The following is a 26,456-nucleotide window of genomic DNA, read 5'->3' on the forward strand; positions in this document are numbered from 1 at the left end:
ACCTTAGAGAAAGCAAATACTGAGCCCCTCCATTGTTTTCAAATATTTTTTTTCTGTCCAGCCCTAATTGCACATTTTCTAACTTAAAACATGGACAGTTTGCTACCAGTATATGACTATGCCAGACACTAATCCTTCCCAATATCCTCCCACTCCAATTTCTATGCATTAGCTTAGAAACAAGCTGTGTAGTTGTCTCTGCTTCTTGTAAGAGGTCACTGCATTAACATGCTACTGACTTTTATGGAGGATAGACAAGGTATGGGTCAGTACTGTACCACTTCTTGCATTTTTTTTGGATGTGTCTGATGCTGCCTAATGAGAACTTTGACATAAGAGGTCATTCAAAGACGGGAAAAAAAAAGAAATGAGGGGGGAAAACGAGGTTGAACTAAACCTTTCTTTATTCCTTGCCCCAGGATGACACTACATCCAGCACTTTGCAAAAACAATAATTGGGTTCTATACTTAAGTACATCCAGATGAATCAGGAATAATTTCACAGAGGTCTAGGGGAGTTAGGCTGATTTTAAACTTAACCCACTTTGGTATAACTCGGCCTGATTTCTGTGGTTCTCAGTTTCACATTGTTTCATACATATGTGGTGTCTGCCAAACCATTGTCGGTTATTACAAAAGCTAAATCAAACCATAAATTAGCTCACTCGTTAGGGATATAGGGCAGTAAGGGCTTTCCTTTCTCTTCTTACATAATGATCCCAGTTTCTACAGAGTACTTCATTTCCATTTGCAAGAGAATTTCATGACTTGTACAATGAACTCTGCAGCTCATGAAACTCTGACAGTGGTCTTCACTCATTTCTTTTGGTTAATTGTAACAAATTTCATTGGCTTCTTATAAAGGAGATTACTTCTGGGAAGGAAATTCCTGCCTGAGGTATATAAGGAGGTGAGAGATTTCCAAGTTTTGTCTCTTGAGCTTATTAATAGTGCATCAAGGTTTCACCCCTTTCAGTATGAATTTAACAGAGGGATTTTACAGTTTCTTTTAGCTATGAAGAAGTGAGAATGCCTCTGCCATTGTCAGAGAGTAACTACCTGTCATTCTTTTTGGCAAGCACCCGAGTAAATGGGTGGCAGCTGGTGACAAAGGCTATGACTTCACTTGCCATTTTCTTGTGATAGCTGAAGCAGAGCCCTGGCCTGAAGCAATTGCTGCTGAGTTCCTCACGTCTCCACTATGCTTTGAGAGGGGAGTTAAGCAGATGTAAATATTTATATCAAATGTGCTTGTTCCAATTGAAGCTGCTAGCACACCTTTACCCCAAAAGAAAAGGGAATGCTTTAGAGCATCATCATTTCCCATTAGTTATGGGGAGAGGGTCTCTTGTGGCAACAGGAACCTCCAGCTATTGCCTTCTACTTTATTGTCTACTACAGATTTTATGCTCAAGGTGTTGCCTGTAGGCGACCTGCTCCCTCTTGGACTCCTGAATTCCATGTGGGTTTTCAGTCGTACCCTTTGTTCAGTTTGAAGGCCGCCTGTGAGTGACAGTGGAAGTCTTTCTGTTGGGAACCTGATGTGATGCCTCCTCAGTCCCAGCTCTGGGGACTTCAGGGCATATCAGCAGTGCCGAGTGACACTCTGTCAGTCTGCCATCATCTTCTTTCAGAGGCATTTTTCTCTCTCTGACTTTGCTTTGAAATTTCTTTCATTCCCTCCCTGAGCCCTTAGCAGTTTTTGCAGTCTTATCCGAATCTTTGGCTATGCTCTCCTTCTTTAATTGTGAACCTCACATTTACAACTTAATTATGAGACTTTAGGTGCTGAGAGAAGTATTGCAGCATTTCCTCCTGCCAATACATTTCTTTTTCTTACTTTTTTTGTATTTCTTGTTCTTCTCCACCCCACACAGCTTACATAATTCTCTTCCCCCTATTTCCAGTTCCTTACAAGACCAGCATTTGTTAGCTTTGTGCATTAAAGGGAAATACGATTTTGTTTGGTTTTGCCCTAAGGAAAGACAGGATGATTGTGATTCATTTTCTGAATGAAAATGTAGATTCAAGCCCCTGAGGCATCGAAACAATCTTTGCTATTTCCCTCCCACTTTGAAAGAAATAAAGAATGATGCTGGCAGAGAAAAGTATGTAATTTGTTGATCAAATAATGCCCCGATCTGGTGCTTCTGCTGACCCACACATCCTCTGCCAAACTACAGCAGAGACAAAGCCAGTGACACAAGCAACAGCTTCCTTCCCGTCCTTGGTTCAGCAACCAGCAGCTTCAGGTACCGATGCTGAGTCTCTCTTCAGTGGATACTGCCCAGCTGTACTGAGTAGGGTGAGAAAATCCAAAATTATTTCCCCCATCCCACTTTTCATATATTAGAGCCTCCTTTAGAAAGCCTGAATATGCCTTCTGCTGAAAAACTTTCAACCAAAGTTCCTGATAAATGAGTAAACCTAGAGTCAGTTTACCTATGCCACACAAAGCAGCACTAGTAGCTGTGCAGGTAGAAAACAAACAGCAGGAGCTACAGCTTTTTACCACCTTTAGGCAATGAATCATTTTGAATGTGGTGGCAGCAGTTCATCTGTGTCACCTCTGTGGTGGGTTACAGCCGTGCAATATATTTGGTCATGAAGAACATCCTCCTCCTGCACCTTCAAAGGTTTGCAAAACTTGGATGTATCTCCTCAGGAACAAACAAGCTCAGCCTGCTTCCTTACAGCCTACATTGGCTTCTTGTAGTTTTTGGAATTTAATCCAAGGTCTTGGACTTTAATTTAAAAGGCCATATTTGAGTGCAGTTAAAAGGCTTGCTAGAGCTCATAAATATAGACCATCATCAATAACTTTATCCCTCTATCACATGAAGGTTTTACAGGGAGAATTTTCTAAAACTGGAGCACTGAATCTCATAGGAACACAGGATCGTCACGAACTGTACTGGTTTCATCTTCAAGTACAAAGTGCTTTTTAAATCTAAACTTCTTACATAAACATAGGGGAAATATGAAAAAGATAAATAAATAAAAAAATAAACTGCAATGCTTCATTGCACACACATTCCTTCACGGGGTGTGCATGAGAAAATGAATATGACAGCTCTTAGTCATGTTGCTTACTGCTGTTCTAGAGGGTAATCTCATACCATGTTAGTGAGTGATGTATTTGAACTGGATCTGCATAGTATATGCATTTTTGTCTCTGAGATTAGCACTAGAAGAAGTGAAAATGCACTGGAAAAATGACAGAATTATATCAAATATTCTATTTTTTCCTGAGACAGGACTGACTAATGCCATTATACAGAACTAAAAGCTCTTGCAAATTATATTTTTTTCATTTCTGCTGCTTGTATGTTCTACCAAACTTTATCTGTCCAGGTCCAAATTCTGATTTTCTTGTATCTTCTTTTCTTTGTATTCTATAAATTCCCACCTCTCTATAAGTTCAATCAACTCAAAGTCCTGAAATTGGGAAGCACTGCTTGTTTTCCAGATGATGGCAACAGTTTTTTGGAGGCAGTTTCCTGCTGCTCAGTAGCTTTGTGATTCTGCTGGTGGGATCAATTTCTTTTTGCAACTCTTTTAGCTGAATCTCCAGTAGTGAATACAGACTAAAAAGAAGATTAACATGCTCCCCCTTTGGTCCTACACCCAAAGAGGGACAAACCTGTCTCCCATGTTCCTGGCATGTGCACAGCTTTGCCTCCCCTCTCTGCTCCCTCTTTTCATCCATCCAGCTGGCACAGACCGGAGGATGTGCTCCCCCTCAGTACTCCAAGCAGGGATGGTTGCTATCCATACCAGGTGACATTAGTGCTAATTTCCTGTAAGTTGCAACAGAATAAAGAAGAGGCCTCTTTCTAAAAAATCTTTCCGGCTTGCTTAAAAACACTCTCTGTCTTCTTTTCTTCCTGTGTGTAGCTTGAAGAATCAATAAGGCTTCAGCCTCTTAGCCCTGAGCAGTAGAGAAGCTATTGCTACAGGCTCAGCAGGAGGAAGAGCTAGGGCAAGTAAGGAGCCCAGAGATAATCAAAAGTGCCCTCCCATGGCTCAGGATGTTGCCAAGTGCTTGGAGCAGAACCAGAAGGCAATATACTACAGCGCTTTGTCAAGCAAGGAATCATCTTCATTATCCCCACTTAATTATCTCTGAATTTCACTAATTGCACTTACCTTTACCTTACCCTTACCAACAGGGCCTGGCCACGTGTTGCTCTATAATACCACTTTTGAAAAACTCTGTATATCTTCATATAGGTGCTCGATGACTATTAAAAGGGGTAAGTTGCCTCTTCTACACATCAGTGTATAATGCCATGACAGTCTGGTACAGAGGTTATGTATACAGTGAAATTATTCTCAGTATCCAATGACATTTCAGGCTGCCTTTACAGTTTGTTTCCCCTTACAGTATTCCTACTGAAAGCAAACAAACAAAAGGCACTCCCCACAGAACCCCCAAACACCTCCAATCAAAAAACAACCAAACCAAACAAACACAAACCAAATCAAACCAAAAACCCATAGAAAAAGGGACTCTTCTCAATCAATACCACAGGAAGTGGGGAAGAGGGGAGGTATTTTGTTGGTTGTTGATCAGAAAAAAAATCTGTTAGTAGTATTTAAAGATTTAGGACTCTTTTTTTTTTTTTTTTTAAGGGAATCATGCAAATGATATCTATCATGTTAAGAGTGATAACTGTAAGAATCTACTCTTGACCATGGAAAGTCACAGAGAAAAGCCCATTTACCTTTGGGTAAACTTTTGGCTGATGAAGAAAACCAACACAGTACTGAAATTACACCTAGAATGCAGAAAACTATTAATACAGGGGTGGATTGCATCATTTGCTGGACTCTGTCATTTTGCTTGGGTACACTGCAGATTTCCAGAGTACTTTGCCCTAAATCACGGGCATGTGGCTTTGAGGATCATGAGGAAATCTGCATTGTTGCTATATTTAAAAGGATTGTTATTGCACACTTAAAATCGCTTAAGAGGACATATTTTGGTTTAGTGAAAAGAAGCAATAAAGATAAGAACAAATGCACTGAATACAACAGCAACCTACATTTGTCAAATGGGTGCTTCATTAGGTCACAGGAAAACTCTGCCATCAGAGAGGCTCAATAGCACTGGCATATCCTCAGCACAGAGGTACCAGTGTCTCTCTCGGTATCTGGGACTCGTTTCTTTTTCACAAACATGAACCTTCTCAGAATTTCCTCTTCCCTGTGACATTTGTCTCTTTCCCTTTGAGACCAGTGGCCTTCTTGCCCTTTACAACAGCAATTCAAGCATGATAAGTGGTGTAGAAAACCTTGCATGAATTCTCTAGCTCCTTCAAGAGGGCTAATCCACCATTTAAGTCCCACAGGCTTAAATGCTTTTTCATCACTTGACCTCTTCATGAAGATGAATTTCTCCTACAGTGTGGATGGAATCCAACAGTTGTTACTCTGTCAGTCAGAAGAAACTATAAAGCAATACACAGTAAATAGTATATAAACAGCAAATAAAATAACAGAATTTGTAATTATCTGTAAAACACCAGTGTCTCATGGATTATTTTCTTGGATTTCTGTTTAAAATCTCAGAATCAATATTTTGAGAAGAATATGACTACAACAATTCTAGTGGAAACAGCAAAATATGCTCAGTGAACAGTCTGTGTGTACAGCCACTGGTCTAAATCAACTCCACTGCCAAACTGGCAAGCACCAGGCAATATGTAAAATGAATAGACAATTCAGAAATGTCCAACAGATAACTAAAATTGAAATTTTATTTTTTTTCAATAATATTCATCAGACAATTTTCTGACAAGACTTTTCTGAAAGATGAAGTGCAAATGGGAACCCTGTAAGAATGTTTAGAAGAATTGTACATGACATTTTTAAGCGCCACTAAGTACACATTGAATACTTTGTAAGTATATAGGCATAGCAACATGCAAGTGTCATGTACCCAACATTACAATATGCATTTTGTCTGCTTAAAGTTCTTAATGAGGAAATAAAATGAAGTAAATGTGTCTTATCATCAGTGCAATATGTTTAATTCCCGTGGATTTTTTTTTTTTTTTTACAGGTTAGCGGTTTTATTTCCGACCCATTTAAATATGTCCTTTCCAGGGCCATAAACTGCCAGTGTAAGAGCAGAGTATACTGGAGTTCCTAGGAGAATACACTTACACTGACCATGAATAGATGAAGTTGTTATAGTCCTTTCACAAATTATGCCTTATTATTTATTCTAGGAAACTTCCTGCTGAACTGAAGGTTTTTTGTAGTTATAAAATATCTAGGCTAAAAGTAAAGGATGCACAAGGATTGCTTTATAATTCTTTTGAAAAAGAGCTAAATAGCAACTCAAACATGTGCATTAAGGACTTGAGCCTTGTTGTCTTCTAATCAATAGGCGTATTGTACTCAATTTTTATGGAAGCAGGACATATATGAATCCAGTAATCCATGAGCTCACTCTCTTGCCTCACTGTTTAGGCAGAAGCAGATGACTGTAGGTTATATTTGCATATTTTTATGGAAGCTATAGAGGGATATAAGCAAATCTGCATCCACTGAAAAAGGACAACTTGTGAAACTGCATATTTACTAACATTAATCAATATGCATAGAAAGGAGAGAAAGAGGAAATGATAAAGAAATCAGCCCAGCAATTAAAGATTATCCTCCTCTTTATAATCAACACAAAGAATTGATGATCATCCTTGCCATTTTCTCTACAAGTTATTAGTTTAAAATCCCTCCCTTTAAACTTATTATATAAACCCTTCAATATTTCATTTTGGAATAAGATAGAGGAAAATTAGCATGTTTAGGAGAAAAAAGCATTGGTGATTTCCAGCACTATGCATAAGGGCAGCATAAGGCTGTCTGTTTGTGCTGAAATGTGAGATCAGAGCTCACAAATGAAACACTGTTGGCTTGACCCTGAACACAGGGAAAGTGCTAAAGTGCTGACCCCAACAGGCTTGGCTTTGCACCTGAAATCTTAAAAAACAGAAGCAACAAAAATCCTTGAACTTTTCTTTAATAGTTGCACAGACTGCTCCTTTCCAATTAGATCGCTGCTTTTAGCCCAGCAGAGAATAAATGTTTTAAGACACAGAATGTGGAGGGCAGATCTACAGTAAACACAGAAGCCACAAAGAATTTTTTTTCTTCTATTTTTTCCATCTATTGCATGGCTCTGGAAGCCCCTAGTACTGTAAAGTCATCATACTGGCTTCACACCTTCTGTCTGGTTGTGAGTACACTAAACACTGCTGAAGAAAACGAACACAGCTTGGCAACAAGATGATTCCTAGATGCTGGAAGAATTCCCTTAAGGGCTGCTGGAAGCGCACAAGGCTTGGAGCATCCTGAGGATGTGGAGTGATACAGAAGTGTGCTGTTAAACCATGTTTGTACCCTTATTTTCTCCTGAGTTAAAAGAAGTGCAGAGTGCTGGGTTAGATTCCTCGATAGCAAGAAGGAACTGTGCTAGTTTCTTTTAATGCACAAGGTCCACTCTGAAAAACCAAGCAGGAAGTCCTACTCTTGAAAAGAGTTTCTACTCTGCTGTGTTGACATCAAAGGCTGCTCTATCCATTTAATTTTCTCCTACCGTTTGCAAGAGTCCTTCTCTGTTCCCCACGCATTGAGTGTTTTAAATGTAAACATGCCCTGGCATTATTATGCTTAAATAAGTAAGAGACAAGTCAGGATATCTAAACAGTAGTGATATTGCATATTTAATTCAAAAGCTTGCATGTGCTTTTAAAAGTTTCTCTTCGTACCTGCACGCCTTACTGGTAAGAACTGTGTTGCAGTTGGATTGCACATCATTATCTAGTGCTGACTAAATATTGATGTGTTATAGCAGTTTATTTTTAAGCTGTTTGGGATGAATCCCCAGCCAGTGTAAATTGGCCCACATTTAAGGCAACAGAGTGAAGCTGATTTATACCAGCTGAGGCTGTGTCTTTATGCCCTGTTAAAAGCTCAAACTACCCAAAAATTACTCAAGAACAGGGCAAGAATTATGAACCCAGGCAATATTTTTTTATAGTTTTAACAGAAAAAAAATAAATACAGTGATATAGTTTCAAGACTAAACCAAAGGTTCAGTAGTATTTAAAATGTATACAAATATCTCATAGCTAGTATTAAGACTAAGAGGTAGATGTCATATTCTAGGAACAGTATAGTGTGGAATGGTGCTAATGGCAGTTTCTAAATGCATGTATTTGCCTGTTACACAGGACACAAAGGAGGGTTATAGCAATGGCCACCACAAGAAGGCTTACAATATTCTTTTCTTCATTTGCTGCTCTATGTTATCTGTCTTTCAGTGCATTTCTTCTGGAAGGGTATGATGGAAACGTGTCAAGAAGCAAAAAGCTCAGTAATACAAAACTTCATGTTTACAAAATGTTAGCGTTATAATTAAAGGCATCCTCTGTACTTTAATGGAAGCATTTTGTACTTACAATGTAACATTACCTGGCGTTACTGAGAAAGTAGTGGAAATTCCAGGTGAGGTGATTCAGCAAAATAGGGGTCAGAAGAATGCAGCTCTCTCTCTTTCTCTCTCTTTCTCTGTTGTTCATGCTAAAAATACCAGGGCATATGGCAGCATATTTCAGCATCTTAACATACTAGGTTCCCTTGAGGACAGAAAAAAAGAGGAAACTTGTGCTGTTGAGCCAGAAATAAGATTACAGAACAGCGTTGCCAGATAGAGCGCTGGCAGCCAAGCCATTAGCGGAGTCAGTGCCTTACTTTGCCTAAAGGTGTTTCAGTGATATTTAATGAGCCTCCAAGAAATGGAAAGCAAAGCTAGTGAGAATGAGGAGTGGTATAAGCATTTTTATAAATTAGTTGTCATCGCAAGTAGAGGAATTACACATATTGCATTAGGATATCCACTGCTTGTACATGTACCTTCCGCTTTTTCCTTGTGACTGTCAGGGGTCACCCCCTTCCTGAAATAATCAAAATGCATATTATAATTACACGGTTTTCCAATATCCATACACAGCAAGTACAAGATACTTACATGTAAGTACACTGTATTTACCTATATTTTTGCATAGTTTTTAGTGTGTACTTTGTGCCACTTAATAAAAAGCATTACTCGTTATTTTTGTTGTTGTTTGTTTTTCTCCATTAGACAGCTTATTCAATTAAAGTTGAAGTAGCTGGGATTTTTGGTATGTTCATCACAGATTACCAGTTCCTAGGAGCGTAGAGAATAGACATTTGGAGGAGTCTGGGTAAGTGGTGGGGGAAGCTGCAGTGTGAACATGAAGTTTTAAATCACCTCCTTAATCAAGAAATGCAATATCAGATTTACGATGCTAATTTAATAAACTTACCTTTAATTTGAATGGAATTGTAAAGGTAAGAACTCCATTTTCCTTTTGGTAACACTTTACAATAAGTGGCACTAAATTACACTATAACTGCTATGTTACAGGGAATTACATGTAACTACACTGTAACTGTTGAAAGAGCTACTGTACATGTGCGTACATGGTAACTTCAGTGCTGTTACAATCATGAATTACATAATTACAGATGATTCTGTCCTTTCTTTTCATTGAAATAGGTATATATATATATATATTATACTGCAATGAAAATACACAAGATGTTGACTTTCATGTCTTACTTAGAAAAGTTGGTTTTCTTCATGTGTTCCTTTATAGAGGGAGTCTCAGTGCAAGACGAACCATCCTTAAGTAAATGTGGAAACTTTTTGAAGTGTTCTAGCTTAAACTCTGAGCCTCAAGTTAAACATCAGGTTCCTTAAACTGTCTCTTGGTTTGTCAGATGACACTAAAAGAGTGGGATGATGCACCCCTTGTCTTCTGATGCACCGCTTTCTTGTTCAAATCATGAGAATGTTCTTGAAGCGTTAAAAAAAAAAATCTACATCAAAAAGTTTAAAAATAATCAGCAAATAGACACTGTAAACAGTACACTGGCAGAAACTAGCTACCTGGTCTTGAGAAAACTACTCTGCAAGTTAAGTGTGGGAGAGGATGTCACATACATCGTGAACAAAGGTGGTTCCCATTCAGGACCTCCATTTTACACACTCGATGGACACCTCACACCTTAGTAAAAGCAATTTTTCAGAATGGGAACTTGGACAAAGGGAATGGACAACTGGCTTTTAGCCTACTTAATGTGATTGAGTTGATCATGCTGAGCCATGATTCTGCTCACAGAAAAGAGGGATGCCTCTTTACACCTAGTGTAGTAATTTCAACCCGTGAAAACCAGACAGGCCTGCAAAGTGCTACCCAGGTAGAATGCTCTGTGTGGGGTTTCTCACACCTGTGCTGTGCCCAGATGCAAGGGACATCACCAGGCACAAGATAATGGAAGATCAACTGCGTTAAAAAAGGGCACATGTGAGAAGTTTTAATTGAAAGCCAATGAAAACTAGTTTAACAGTACAATTTATATCAGTACAATTTATATATATTTTCTTTTTTTTTTTTTTTTTGCCAAGTTGAAATGCTGTTTCTATGCCACCGGAGAAAATGGTTAGAAATTGTTACCACAAGGCCAATTCTCCTTTGGAAGGTCCTACCTGACCTTGGTAGGGCAATGATTCAAGTAACAATTCTACCATTAAAACAAGCTGGAGTTCAGAAGAATGAAAAAAGTTGTAAACACCACGCAGGTGGGGAATTCCACTGGAGCAAATAAGGCTCTCATCCAGGGAAGCACTTATTTTTTAAGCATATGAATAGTGCCTTATACTCCAGTGGAACTTCTCTGATGCCCGAAGCTGACTATGTGCTTAAAAGCTTCGTTGAACTGGGCCCCAGGTCCTGAAATAAAAATTTGTCATAGGTGATACTGTACTGTAGCTAATGTAACTTAATGTCACTGCTGTGATAAGAACTGATATTTTTGGTATTAAACTGAATAACTTCCTTTGCCAGCCTTTCACATGTGTATGTTTTGAAAGACATGAATATCTTGTAAACCTATACTAGTTTTCAATGTGTCTAGTAGCACCTACCTGGTTCTCTCAAACTACCATATTATATTAACATATTATTGCATTTTTCCACAGATGGGTATGGAGTGAACTGTAAAAACAAGCATGCAATCACATCAATGCAGACTTATTTCTTTAAAATGTCATACTGTATATGATTTATTATGTTAACACTCAACCACATCATATTATTTATGTCTGTATATTTTGAAAAAAAGTGCTGCTTTGATTGACGTCACCTTTTTTTCTTAGAAATTAACAAGATAAATGCTTCAACAAAAACAATTAAAATACTCTAATATTGTCCTTAAAAGGTTTATATTCTTCTGATAAATAATCTGACACAGCACCTTTATCTTCCATTTTACCATACTACATGATGTCATACTCCAAACTCTCCCTTCCCCACACAAAAATAAAATCCCAGGAGAAAGTCCTTTACAGCAGACCATCATGCTTTTATGCTTCACAAATACAGCAACCAGAGAGAAATACTTTTTTTTTTTTTTTTTTTTGACAAAGGTGCAAAACGTAGGAGCAAAACAAGCTCCAGCTAGGCTAACTCACGTTCTCCAGTGTAGAATCGTTCCCAAGAGCTGTTATGGCAACCTTTTCATTTCATTGGAAGAGGAAATAAGCCGATGGGCTTACAGTGTTTTGTTGTCATATTTAAGAGCATGTGATTTTTCAGCTGTCAATTACACAAAAAAAAATTTCAGAAATAATCCAAACAGAGACTTTCACTGTGGAGCTAAAAGCATGGCAGGAATTCTCTATCATTCACGGTGACATAAGTTTGTACCTCACAAAATGCATAGACAGGAATTTAATATAAAGAATTAGTCCATTTACTGTATACACAAAACATATATCTTTTGTTTTACCACTTCTATTTTTAATTTTTCTTTTTTTTCTTTTTTCTTTTTTTTTCTTTCTTTTTTTTTTTTTAATTTTTTCCTTTTTCTTTTTTTTTTTTTTTGGCAAACCAACATAGAGAAGCAGCTCTGGAACTGCCAAACTAAAAATTGAGAATTTTAGCAACTCAATAGTATTTTTTAAGGATAGTAATCAAATGTGGTTGTAATTTAAAACCTGAGGCTGTGCACTGGTTGTTAGCTTAAAACTACCTTCCCATATAACATTGTGCTTCCATTGTATAACAAAGAAAAAATTAACAAGAACTAGAAAAGTTTGCTGCTGAACAGTGCTAGGACATACAGACAAAAAAATACTAATACATGTTATCTACTCAGAATATTGATTTGAGTCATATCTAAAGGGATATAATGGACATTAGAAAATGCTTACTTGTGACTGACTTAGCTACTGCCAAAAAAAAGTTGAATATGTATCAAATAATGTTTAATTGAATTTATTATATGCACTATATACAGATACTAAAATGCCTTGCAGTTGTGTCCCATGAACACTTCAAATTTGAGTAGGCAGGTGAGTTCATGTTTAGCAAATAAATTATAAAAACATAAATTACTCAGAAAGTTCTCTAATCTTTGTGATTCCAAAAGCCAGTAAAAGGGTAGGACAAATTGTTTCAAATAAAGCACTATTATCTAACTTTGCAGAATCTGTATAGCTATTCAGCATGTTTTCACCACTGAAACATGGCATTGTTATCAAGGTACCACTTCAATCATAACAAAGCAAAGCAAAACAAAACAAAACAAAAAAATTCACTGGGCTGATCTTTTTTTTCCACCAAACCCGAACATAAAGGAAACTATACTAAACAGATTTCAAATTGTGTTTCCAAGGGCAGATGTTTCAAAAACAAGTTGCTCTCTGAATTACAGATAGACACATATAAAACATTCTTTGTAAACCTCTAATCTTAGACTTAACATTTTCTGTGAGTAAATTAGGACCTTACCTAATAGTATTCGTTATGAATTTTGTTCTATGACATACTAGTAGGGACATGATAAAAGAAAACTGAAAAAGAAAGCTGCATAACATTTAAAAATGTAGAAAACTTGGATTAAGATGATGATTAACATTGTTAAGGCTGTATATTCAAGCACTGTATGTTAAGAGAGCAGTGGATATGATTTTTAGGCAATAAGAAATGTCCTGTTTTACGCATGATACTGTAATTATAGAATGATGATGTCAACAGCTGATTGTTGGCATAAACTGGCTACTTATAGCAGGTATGAGAGTTAATAAAGATAGCAGAAGATGGCAGAAATGAATTCTGAGAAATGATAGCCAGTTTTCTCCAGCAGTCAGCCTGATAAGTAAAACTCCAAGATTCTAGCTCTGCATCTAAATGAAATACTCCTTTTTCTCCTCTGCATTGACTTGGCTGCCTTCTGCATTGATAATGGCTGTGTCGGCATCAGGTGCATCTTCAGCTCCTTTTGCTTCATTTGTTAAATATGTTCCTATAGGAATCAGTACAACAGACAAGAAAAAAAAAAAGAGAAAGATTAGGTTTTTTTTTTAGTTTTACGCTGCATTATAGGAAGTACATTTCTAACAATGCTCCGATTATTTCATGAATGGACAAATATTTTTACACAGTCTTAGTATGCATCATAAAGGTATGATCAACTTTCTCATTTGCTTAAGAAATATTTACACTTTTTATACTGCTAATGCACATACACAAACTACATTATATTCACAATAAATTAAGGAATTATTTTAATAAAAATCCACTTTATCTAACTGTAGTAATATGCAATACATTTTGCAGTTCTAGAGTAAGTGATAAAATCTTGGTTGTTTCACGGAGTAATTACCTATCAAAACCAAACTAACTTTGAAGACTTAGATATTCATAAAGGTATTTTGGTTTTCATTTTATTTTAATGGCCACTGATTATTTGTACTTCTTTCTTGATCATATCTATGCTTTATTTTACATAACTGTATCAATGAAAGAATTTAGTAGTTTAAGAATTACAAAATTGAGGCAGTTTTATTATCTGAACCAAGTCACATTATACTATCCCAGCTATCTTTACGCTCCGGATATGAATAAAAAGAATTGTGTACAAGAGTCAACTTTCCCTTTGTCAGAAGCATTATTTATGTTGGCATAAGAAGTATAACTGTTCATTCAGAAAAGTAAAACAGAAGAGACACACTTTCATTGGCTCATTAAAAAAATAATCTTGGTTTTTCCTCACACAGTCCAATGGAATTAAAAAGATGTCTTTATGAGCTTATGTTTGCTAGGCATATGATCATCTAACATGAGATTTAATTAATTAATACCAACACTCATCCTCTCTTCATTCCTTTTTAAAAATTTTTTGAGGGGAGTGGCATGGAATCAACTAAGTTTTAACAACAGGTCTACAAAACTTGCAGAGGTTAAATCTCAAGAAATGATTTTGGAATTAGCTAGGTCAAAATCAAATCTTAGGGAAGTCAGAAATCAGTGTCACTCCATCCCTGTTATCTCTAAGGGCAGAGGGGACTGAAAAAGAAAATAGCAGAATTACTAAGGTGAAATCACTGAACAAAGTAAAGATTGTCCCAGGAATTAACCCCTTATTCCAGAGGGATCCTTGTAAACTGATTTGAAAATTCACCACTGGTTTCTAATATTATCTTTTGAATACACACTTAAAATATCAGCATAATTTATTAAAATGAAAAATCTTGTTCACTTGATATATATATATACGTATATATATTCTGCTGAATTGATATACTAGTTAAAACTATGGGATCATGTAATTAAGTGTCTAGGTTAAGGGCCAAAACCAAGAGGCAATCTTACCTCTTAGTCTCTCTGAATAACTGACTTATAAGATGACATGTCCTTTGCCTTAGCCAGCCCACTGGAAAACTGGGCAAAATTCACAGGTGCTTCACTTGCAACTGGACTGTGAACTAAACTCTTTTACTCAAAGCATTTAGCAGATGGGGGAAGGCGAAGGGGAATGGCACTCCCAGGTGAATTCGGGCCCTGCTTCCAAAAGTGATGGAACTTCTGCTAAATCTGCCCTACCTTTATGTCTTGCCAGGTATCGACCAAGGAGAATTATAGAACATAGTGTTACAAAGACAACTACAGCCACTATTCCTCCTATAAGAGCGTGGTCAGGTCCGGTCTGTCCAGCCAAAGCATTTGGATCTGGAGGGAGAAAAAAAAAGCAAGAGTGGTCCTACCAGACAAAATGTGACAGGAAAATTCAGAATACCAAGCTTTATACTGATCATCCTGAAAATAGGGCATTTCCTTCTTTAATATTCAACATGGTTATTCCCACTTTTACCCCCAGTAACTTATCAACAACACAGTGCTGCTTGTATTCCCAGATTGCTAAAACCCTGAGGACATTGCTGTTATGAAAAAATATTACCTTATTCTTCTTTTGGCAGAGGTTATTAAATGGGAAAGGTTTGTAGTTTTGTCCTCATCATTTCACAACTGAAAACCTGGCCATAGCTATTTATAGAAGGAAAAACAAGGAACTGAGAATTGAGGATTGGATAGCATCAGCAGAATAGTGTCTGCATAATACATAATTTATAGAATTGATTCTCAATGGGGAACCCTTATATGTTCTTTTCTCTTCATTCCTATCCTATTGCACCAGAAATAAAAAGGTAGATAAAGTGCAGCCGTGCCGAGCTCTCCTCTGCACATGGCTGAGTCTGCATGAATTTGGTCAGATAAAGGTATCAGGTAACCTGAAAGATCATCATTCAGTCTCAAGTGTCAGTTTGTGAACTTACTATGACTGCTTGATTAATACCCAGTGCGAGTCAGCCGCAATAGATATAACCATGTATTAGCAGGTTCATTTTATTAACTCTGTTCAGAGCTCTAGCAATGCTGTCAGATTCAAGCTTTCTGTGCTGGCCATGAGCCTGTTACATTGCCTGATGCTTCACAAGAGTTGCAAAGAAGCAATCATGGGAAATGGCCTTACTTAGTGGTGAGTAATTCTTAGGAGCTTTTCAACAATGAACCAGCAACCTGTGACTGTTGACTCACCAGATAAAGGTAAAAATTCAATCTAAGGATCATGGTAAGATTTTTATTATAATGAAAACGCCTCTCCTATGAAGTAATAGTAATTCTCTGAAGATGCTATTAGCATGTACTGTATGCTGCAATCAGTCCACTCTCACTGCTTCAAGGGCATTTCCCTTGTATGAGCTGTTTATATTCCACAAATAGTTTGCAAACAACTTCTTTGCTTTGAAAAAGGGAAAGGTAGGAAACATATTTACATAGAAAAGAGGCATTCTGAAACTACACTTGCAGATTTGCTGGAGCACAGAGTGATTTGGCCACTGTTACAGATTCAGTTCTGCTCTTCACAGTCACTGGACTCATCAGACTTGATTGTCACTTGTTCCTGGCCTTCAGAGCTCCTACATCGTTCTCTTCTGGCTGCCAAGAGGACTTTGGGGAAGCTGATCACATCATGTAGACATGACAGCAAATGATAGGTTTAGGGCCTCAAAAAAGCTACAAACATCCTATAAAATCAGCTGTGGCTGCTCCCTCCTCCATCTCCACGGAGCTCCTGGGACAGTACAACTGTTGGTGTCACTATGCTGAGCACCCATAATCAGCCCTAGGGCACTTAGGCTCTTTCTGATGATTAAAACTGAACCCCAAGTTCTGTGCACCAGTAGAATCACAGGGGAAAGCAAGAATGCTGAAGCACTGCCTTGGCACAGCAAGAGCTTGGAGCGTGCAGCCATCCTCTCCCGTGCCTTGCAGGGGCTTTATTTTCTGAGAGGAGCAAGGAGGAGGTGACTGCTCACCTGACAAGATGAAAGGTGACAGCTTGCTGCAGGAATGCCAGCCCTGCTTGAGCCATCTAGAAAATTCCTCCTTTTGTGGTGCCTGTGGCGATGCTGAGGTAAAGCTCCTCCCTGCAGCACAAAGGCAGCACCCATCTGGGCTCTGGGGACCAGGTCCTGTGTGAGACCTGCAGGAGATGCTCTTCTACAACACTGGGTCAGGAGGAGCAGCAAGAATGTGTTTTCCCACTAAAAGCTAACTATTCCTGCTAGTATACTGGCAGCAACACTAAAGAACAAGAGGAGATATTTTAAGGGATAACAGACTTCCTGATGCAGAGTATAATGCAGACAAGGGGTAGCACAGAACTTTAGAGGCATTTTTTGAAAAGCTGATTGAAGTGCACAGCCTTACCTCAATACCCAGATTTACAGTGTATGTCCCCTGTGACCTTTAATAAACATTTTAGATAAAAATCCTCACAATACACTGAGTACTCCTCTGTTTCAATCCTATATATAGTGACTCACTCCTCTGACATACCGGATGTGACCTCATGAAGTGACCTAAAGCCTGCATAAACATAAGGTTTCCACCTATAAGTGCAGATTAATGAGATTCTAATGCTGGTATGGGTTGAAATTTTTAACATTAAAATTAATGTAGGTATTCACTGGATTGCAAAAGTAGTATTTTCTTTTTTGCTGTGGTCGCAACCTTGCTATCAAGGCCAAATTATATTGGTTAGTATTGCTAGAGAAGTTTGTCCAGGAAAAAACTTATACATGACCTATTACCAATGTACAGTATTATACATATTGTAATAATACATATTCCCAATGAACAAATTATTTATTAAAAAGGAAAAAGAAAAGGAAGGAGATGGAGGAGAAGGATATGAAGATCCTTAAAAGTGGCCAATGTTTTCTTGGGAAACAAGCATTTTTTCATCTCAAAATGAAAATCTCTACAACATAAACAATATTCTGAACAGGAAGCATACCTCATGAATAGTCTCCTCATTGAAAAATAATGTTAGCATTAAATATAAACATGCTCCACATTATGCATACACAGTAATGCACTATACTTTTGCCTTTCATGAAATGACCTAAGCCCCATAAGTGAATTATAGATCTGGGGCTATCTATTGTCGTATTAATAATTTCTATGTCAAATTGTGCCTGATCAGTGTTTGAAAGATAAAAATACAGGGATTTGGAAACTATGCTTTTTGTATTTTAGGTATCTATAAAGCATTATTCATACTTATAACCCAGCTGTTTCCATTAAAAAAAAAAAAAAAAAAAAGAGATTACACTGTTACTGTGTCAAGTATATACTGTTTTTTCCTGCATGACCACAGAGAGCTACAGGAGTCATGGCCTGAAACAGTGACATTACAATTTTGCAATCAGACTGGGTCTTCTTCAAAGATCAGTTCTTCTTCTGTTTATTTCATCTTTTGATGAGACTGAGAAAATCTTATAGAAAGATAATGACACAAAAGCTCATAACTTTCTTTTATTTGCTTTTGTTCTAAATTTAGGAAGCCTCTTCAAAGTACTGATTGCTGATGCTGCAAAGATGTACCCATTTTCAACTTCTGGGATTTTGCTATTATTTTTTTTCACAGAGTGAATACACTTAAATGAAATAACACACACTTAAATTAAATAACACTCTTAAAATGATTAAAAGTAAAAAAAATGTATAATTCACCAGAAAATGAAACACATCAGATAAATCTTAGACCTATTAAATAAGCAGATATGTGCTTTTATGACCTGATGACAAAGTTTCAGTGTAGAATACTTTAATATGAATTCACACTTTAGTTAAGCAGAGAAATTTTGGAACAGTTTTTCATGCTTTTGCATAAAGTATATGTTAATTATTCATCTAATTTCAGTTTCTTCATGCATAAGTTTCCTTCTTATTTATGCATAGTTGACTTGACTGAGCAGGCTGCAGGAAAGGGTCAGATAACCCTTTCCTGAGCAAAGGCAGAACAAGCACATTTGTGAATGCTGAAATAGCATATTTTTGGGAATATATGCTCAAGTAGTCCTCTCTACTGTAGAACTTTATCAACATGTATTTTCATCTCACATCTGATTTTTTTTAAAAATCACTCTGAGATGACCTAGGTTTGAGGCATCCAAAATAATAATTTGTTTTGACCATTTGTACTAAAAGAAAAATTGGAAATGAAGGTCCTAATTTGCTGTGAAGCTTAAAGAGCATTCACTAAATGAAGAGATATTAAGTATATATATTATTCATAAATGACTGTTCCCTAAGGCTGTGAAAAGAACAGGGATGTCCCATTTCTCACAGAAGTACTGAAACCACCAACCTACAGTCACTTTTACTGATTTCATGAATAATCAATTGCTGTGGCACAGTAGAGTCACTCCAACAAGAGATCCTGAGGCTCCATGTTGCAATTTATATGGCAGAAAAATCTCTTCAAATGGCTCCTGCTTCTTTCCCCATATTCAGGGTCTTGCTATCACCCCCAGTACAACTTGGCAATACTTCACATCTTGCAAAAGCAATTGTTTGAAGGACCAGGCTCAAAATCAGATCAGTAAAGCAATGTGCTTTTTAGGGTGGAGAAACCCAAAAAAGTACAAAAATTAAATAAATTACTCTGTCATATTTGAGAGGCTGTTGAATTGGTGCAGCCAAGAGTGAAAAGGAGTGGTGGGAGACAGTGAACATTTCTGGAGAAAAATCTATCAAGGAACCACAAATTCTGGGGCATCTACAAGTGCCCTACTTTCAAGTGCTCTGGCCAACAGAAAGTAAACTGCAAAAAACTATGGGAAGAAAGTAGTTTTGGGTTTTGTGGAGGCCACCAGTGAATGTAAGTTACATTAGAAATATTACCCTGCATGTCAGTGTAATTTCCTAAGGAGAGATATCTTGTATGATCATGCTCTCACTCTCTCCAAATTACTTAAGAACCATGGGTCCATTACAGCAGGTTTCAAGAGGCAGTAAAGATCTCAAGATTATTGTTTTCCTATAACTAACCTGGGAGTGCAGGTTACAGCAGGAGCTCAGACCTTATGAGATATCAGAGAATGTGTAAGATAGATACCTTTGTAAAAGCCCTAACAGAGACAAAAGCTTCAGTCAAAATCTCTGCCCAAGAATCAATTTTTCATTAGAGTTTTCAATTTTTCATTAGAGATCTCTCTCCATTGCAAATACTTTAGTGCCCAATATGGCACAGATCCTGTTTTAACCTTTTCCCACAGTTAGGTGGCATTTATAACATCTGAGCCCTTCCTACCTCTCCTTTTTCCCCTTTCCCCCCAAACCCACCCTTCCTGCTTCTCTTCCCTCCTGTCTCATTAGGGGTGAGCTCACACTGCAGTATTTCTGTAATTCAGCTAAAAAGGCAGCCAGCCATGAGGCACCTCATGGAAAGCAGAGAAGATTTCCCTCTGCAGCTCATGCCACAAACATGAGTTTTAAAATGTAGTCAGGCTAACAAAATCTGCCAGATTTAGCCACAGGGTCCATACAACATTCAACTGTCCCACCAATGCAAATTTTGGGAAAAAAAAGTAAAATTTAAACCAAACCAACCTAACCAAATAAAAACACCCCAACAACAAAACAAAACAAAACAAAATCGCCAAAACTTCAAAAACAGAACCTCAATGATTTGGTCTTATATCAGTAGGAAAAAAGATTAAAGTAGGAATTTTCTCACAATATGGACAGAAGGTTAGACCAAAGCAATAGCTGACAAGGTATTTGCCTTAGGAAAAGTGGCAGTAGTGCTCTCTGTGATAAATGCTGGTGAGTAGAATTTACCCATTTTAGCATCTTAATTTGGGCACCCCAGAGTTCAATTTCCCTTGCCTGGCCTGGAGTGCTGAAATAGGTACTTTTAATCTCCTTTCGTAATATACTTACTAACCACTAAAACACATGAACGTGAAACTTGTGAAAGTATTGTTAAGGGGGAAAAAAAGTTTCTGCACCTTCATTTAAATTGCAAAGAGTAGCTGCCCAAAGGGGCTGGTTGTGAAATTCATTGAAAATGTGTTTTGTTATTAACCAATTCCGAACTTAAAATATGTGACAAGCTTCTTTTTCCTTCAGTGCCTGAAGCAAAGAAGAACAGTGTACTAATATACAGCATACATAAACTGCTATTTTAACAGTAGAACATCATCAACATACAGAAGACAGGCAAGAAAAAAGTTTACTTGTAAATCTTCAAAGGAATTGATAGCCTTTTCTTCCTATGTTACTGCACTAGCACATTTGGCCCATTTTCCCTCTGTTTCCTTTTTTTCCACAGTACTGAATTATATATACATTCCTATTAAGAAGAGCCCACATCCCAGAAGGATAAGTCCCACACTAATGTTTCAGCAGCTGAAAACCACAGCTCCTTTTGAAGAGCTCATGTTGTTCTCGTGAATCTAAGACTTATTTCGTGGAAAGAAAAACCCAAATGTCTTCTGTGTATTTGTGAGTAGGTGGCCCTTGTCAAAGTGAATAAAAGCATTGCCCTTACCTATTTATTTTGTAAATGTACTTTTTTTAAAATGTTTGGAAGAGAGTTGTATACCTACAATGTTAAGATGAAAAATTTAACAATAATTTTCAGGGTCCTTAGAGCCTTGTTCCTGATTTCGTGCCTGTGTCATTGACATGTGGTTTTTTTAAGATTTTTTTCTTTTTTATGCTTCTTTAAAAGCTCCAGATTCCTGAAGGGAACAGTTCCTCTAATTAGAGCACATAAAAGATTTTTCTTATTGACAACATTATATTTTTGGCTGTCAATAAACTCATTAATTGCTTCAGACTTTGTCTTAGGAAAAAAAAAGATCTGAAATCTGCAACTTTTTGTCTTCATCTTATTTTCTGTAAAGGATAATTAAGTCAGTTCTGGGTCTGAAGAAATACTTGCAGCCCATCCAGCTATAACTTCTGTCTACTGAAACAGGAGGCTGTAGGGAAAGAGACAACTGGCATAGATGACATGAGATTTTCCCTGTTAAGCTGAATCAGTTGACTGTTCCAGCATTTTAATTTTCATCTTCTAGTGAAGTTCCAGAATGCTCAGTGCCTTCATTGCAGAAAACAAAAAAATAGCAGACTGAAGTTTGGAAACATCCACCTATTAGATATCAAAAAAACCAAAACCAAACCCAACCAACCAACCAGCCAACCAAAAAATCCCCAACCCATCTCTACCTAGAAAATCAATAAATATATGAGGATCCCTGCTCTTCTTGGTTTTCTTCATCAGGAAAAGGCCAGCAATCAGATGGAGTAGGTGCATGCACAGCTCCTTTTCCTGTCACCAGAAGTTACTTATCTATATAAATATTAAACCATTCCCTAATTAATACAGAAACTGGAGATGCCAATGTACTTTTCTTCTCCCTTCCTCAGAGTACCTTTTAGTTGTGGCTTTCAGTCGCTTCCTACAGACCTTGGTTTGCTGGAGAAACTGTGAGGGAAGGGATCATGGCACAAGCGCTCCATGGAATTCGCTGAGCGTGGGCATCTGTTGCTGGCTGCCATTGCAAGGGCTGGGGCCAGACACTCAGATGGTCTCTGGCAGTCTTATCTTTCGCATACTGTGAGAAAGCAACTCATTATCACCAGAACTACACACCATGAACTACGGTGAGATTGCTAAGGGAGCCATTGCTCAAAGCATTTAGGAAAGTTACTCTGCTAAATTGAGGAAGTCCCAATAGCTTAAGCCTACTAGAAAGTAGCATAAATACTCCCACTGTGACCTCTTTGCCACCTTGTTTTTTTATGCTGTTATATGAACTCCCTCACAGATTGCTTCTCAGAGTTAATCGGTGAGAGCTCAAATAATAAATACCGCCTCAAGTAAGTAGTGGAAGAAATACATACTTTTAGTTCAGAAATGGCATGAAACAAATGGATGGAGAGGATCAGTGAAGTGGAGAGAGAGCGAGCTGGCAGAAGCTGGGGAGGAGAAGGCTTTCTCACCAGTAAAGCAGAGCCACACACGTAAAGTTAGCCAAGAACAGGCACGGTTGTGTAAGAATCAGAGAGGCAGTAACAGATTCGCAGTTGTACAAGGTACAGCGTACTGAATATGTTCATGAGAGTTTTAAAACCAAGAAGGGCAGATTTAATTTAATTGAAGAACAGCTCTAATTAAAACCTAGTCTGTGGTGGAAGAAAACCTATTGTTCAAATGAATTCTTTATGCTTGTCATACTAATTTTTTCTTACCAAATCAGATTAGAATAATTATAAGCCTATAATGACATCAAAACACCCCAGTAAACCAGCCACTTACAGCCAGAATCTGACACCTTATTCATGCTGAATAGTAATTTAGTCTGTCATGGGACTACTCAGAATGAGTAATTGTAACAGAATTTCTTCTTTGGCAGTTAGTAGTATATTTTATCTGTCAATATATCTCCAGAAGATTAGCCAGGCATACTTGAGGTTAGGGTAACTGATCCAAAAGAGGATGTTGACTGATCCAGCTCATCTCAGAAAGAGAGATGTGAGAGACATTAGATGAGATAGTCTGTTGTAATGCATGGAGTAACTGAAAAGAGGAATAAATTATTGATAAGAAGGTGTGCACCACTGTGAATATGTGAGGCATCTTCTATTGCTGCTCTAATTAGGGCATAAAATCTTTTGCAAATTTTTTTGGGACAGCAGTTACATCCATTCGTGAAGTTTCTGTCCAAGAAATAAAACTACCTTCAATTTGTTTGAATTTTAGCCTCTGGTTTAATTGAATGCTATCCATTCTTTATGTCAACAATATTTTCCCCATTTAATAATGACATGCTTGATGGAATCCAATAACTTAACCAAATTCTCCTGTGGGAACATTAAGACTGTTGTTTTCAGATGCCTTAAAGTTAAATACCATCCAGCTATTAGTAAGACACTGTTAGCTCTTCATGCCATTGATTGGTAATGGATTTGCTAAGAATAACGTTGATCTTTGCTTTCCTGAAGGCTTTCTGTATTCATAAAAAAATAAAGCCACAGATTTTGGTTTATGTTTTTGTTTTTTTTTTTTCTTGGCAGCCTGCATTCATTTCCAGCAGCATGATCTCTACTGTCAGCACCACTAGCTGCAATGCATCCAGATTCTACCAAGGGGGTCACATCCACACCAGTTTCCAACTGACAGATTCATTTCCTACCTTCTCCTGAGACAGCAACGAGGACTGAAAAATCAGAGGTCCACCGTAATTACTATGTATATTTCAGATTAAATAAATGTGATAAAAGCTTCCATCTGGCTGTTGATCAAATGTGCAGAGGCAGGCTGATTTTCAGTGACATATTACAATATGTCTCTTGTAACAGTCCCTAATGCCATCCTGTAAATTACTTACATTTGGGATTACTTGACTACGGCAGACAGAAATATTACTCACTGTTTAAGTGCTGCCTACTGGGAGTATGGGAGACAGGTCTAATCTTAAAGTTGTTAAGCAAGGCATTAAGAAATAATGGGGCCATGTTTATTTTACTAAATGCTGATTGTGCTCACACTATTTGAAGATGGCAAACCCAATTTAATAGCAGCCTGAGCTTCTTCCTGATGCCGGAAAGCTGTAAAAAGTCTAACACTGGGGAAATAAGTGTAAGTAGTGTGCTGGAACAGTTCTTGAGGAGAACTTTAAAAATCAGACAAGTCCTGCAAAATATGCCAATAGTTTCAAATTCTACACTGTCTGCAGCAAAAGAAATGCAGGCCTCTCTCTGAACAGAAATTCAGGGGTTTAAGGGTCTGCCCTTAAAGAAAAACCCCAACCAGCACCTTGAAAAAGAAACTATATCAATTTCAAGGGAAAAAATAGAAAATGATGCTGCCATTTCACCATTCACTCCCCAGCTCTCCTTGCAGTGGTGGCTGCAACATGTGGAGAGTCAAAGTTAGTACACTGCTGAAGGTCTTTAAAAAACTGACGGGAAGAAAGAAAAGCTGGGCAAAAATGTCTGGAGGATAATCACAGAGCAACAAATTGTGGTTACAAGGGCTGTTCTTATGATTTACAGCTTCTTGAGCTTTATAACTCACAGAACAACAATAAAATTAATTCAAAATTGAAAATACTGGTGCAAATACCATCTCGTAGTCAAACTTTGGATATTTCTGGTCACATGGTCATGGTTCTTATGGAACATTCATTCTGTCCAGAAAGTGTACCAGGACACTCTGTGTAAATCAAGATGCTACCCACCAAGGAGAGCTCTGGCCCTGTAAATTGTTGTTCTAAAGCTGAGCAGAAAGCCCTTGCTGCTCTACAGCTCTTACAAGGACAGCATCTTTACACTGCCATGTTAAAAATTAGTTTCCACCTTGACGGTGGTCTGGAAAAAGTTCTTGGAAGCATTATGAGCCTAGGAAGAAATCCCATGGGTCCTTTTTTGCTCTAGAAATATTCTACTCATCTACTATTTGATCACTCCAACAAGTAACTTTCCCTTCCTTTTCCTATTCAGTTCTTATTCTGTTTTAACTGCATGAGATTTTCCATATAAACCCTTCAACCTAAATTGTCTCATTAGCCCTCATCACTTAGCATCCACTCTTTCTTAACTGAAGTGGTTCATTAAATGACATTTCCTCTTAAAAAACCTCTGAAAAGTTAGTCCCCTCTTTAAGCAAGTCAAGAACACAAAATGTGAAAGCAGAAAACAATATTCCAAACAAAGCTGGAATTAACACAACTCCTTCCAGTGCCGCTGCTGAGCTTCTTTTCTTTAGCTCTTTCCTTCTTCCTAACAAGACTGCTCCCTTTACATTATACCATGTAAAGGACATGATGTTTCTCTAAGAAGTATTCTGCTTGTTAAAACTGATGAAAAATAAAGATGGTCTTCAATTATTTTGTTCATTTTGACATTCTGCTTGATGCAGAACCTTTTGTTAGTCAGTGAAATTTTAGTAATGACTATCTAACCAACATCTCAGCAATGTAATTCCCAACATGTAGCTCGTAGGCAGTACATTCAGCTGAAATCCAGAGGTTATTTCCGAAAGATGTGAAGCCAAATGTGGATATTTCAAGGGTGTTACAGCCCTTAATTCATGTTGCAGGCATGCAACAAATGGGACTTAAAACATGATTAAGTGCCTCTGTTGAGCTGCAGTTGGAAAGCTAGACCCCAGCTTCAGTTTGCAAGACACTGCCTTCCAAAGGAGGCACAGGTAACTTTGAGAAACAGGTAGTAATCCTTTAGCTGTGAGAAGCAGTGTTTTTAGAGTTCTGGAAAGCTTTAGCAGGCTGCTCCTCCTCCCGTGGAGGTGAGATTCATGAATTCAGAGCCCACTGTGACGGTTTCTCTCTGACACCAGCACGCCTGGCTCTGGTGCCAGCAGCAGCAGCGAGCCCGCGGTCAGGCAGCTCACAATCAAAGAGTCCCCCTCGCCGCCAGCAGCCTCTCATCAAAGACCTGCCCTTGTCACCTGGGCCGAGGAGGCAGCATGTGGTCTGTTCCTTCAAAATCTATTTCGGTGCTTAAGGTGGAAAGGGTTGGTTTTTTTCTTTTGCACCTCACAGTCCAGCAAAATCATAAAAAAGTGCACTTGCTCTGCTGAGCGGTGACTTAATCTGAGCCCAGCAACGTGTGAGGCCCAGGGGTTGGTGAGGTGTTTCCTCCAGGATATCACACTGGTGACACCCTTTCAGACAAAGGTTTTTCCAAAAA

At 37.9% G+C, this 26,456-nt stretch overlaps 1 protein-coding gene across 3 annotated transcripts in view; it reads right to left on the reverse strand.

Moving 5' to 3' along the window:
• Positions 1–5,735: 5,735 nt before the first annotated feature.
• The window catches only part of CADM2 (cell adhesion molecule 2), a 607,631-nt gene continuing 586,910 nt past the window's right edge, over positions 5,736–26,456 (reverse strand). For all 3 annotated transcript variants that reach the window (XM_050331258.1, XM_050331256.1, XM_050331257.1), the window contains 2 exons: positions 14,985–15,110; positions 5,736–13,404 (listed from right to left, as the gene is read on the reverse strand). In XM_050331258.1, the coding sequence (XP_050187215.1) occupies positions 13,286–13,404; positions 14,985–15,110 (245 nt within the window). In that variant the 3' untranslated portion in view covers positions 5,736–13,285. The remainder of the gene's footprint in view (positions 13,405–14,984; positions 15,111–26,456) is intronic.

Source organism: Myiozetetes cayanensis, unplaced genomic scaffold, assembly GCF_022539395.1.
Source record: "Myiozetetes cayanensis isolate MyiCay16 unplaced genomic scaffold, myiCay2020 scf5-8, whole genome shotgun sequence".
In the NCBI taxonomy this organism is placed as follows: Eukaryota; Metazoa; Chordata; class Aves; order Passeriformes; family Tyrannidae; genus Myiozetetes; species Myiozetetes cayanensis.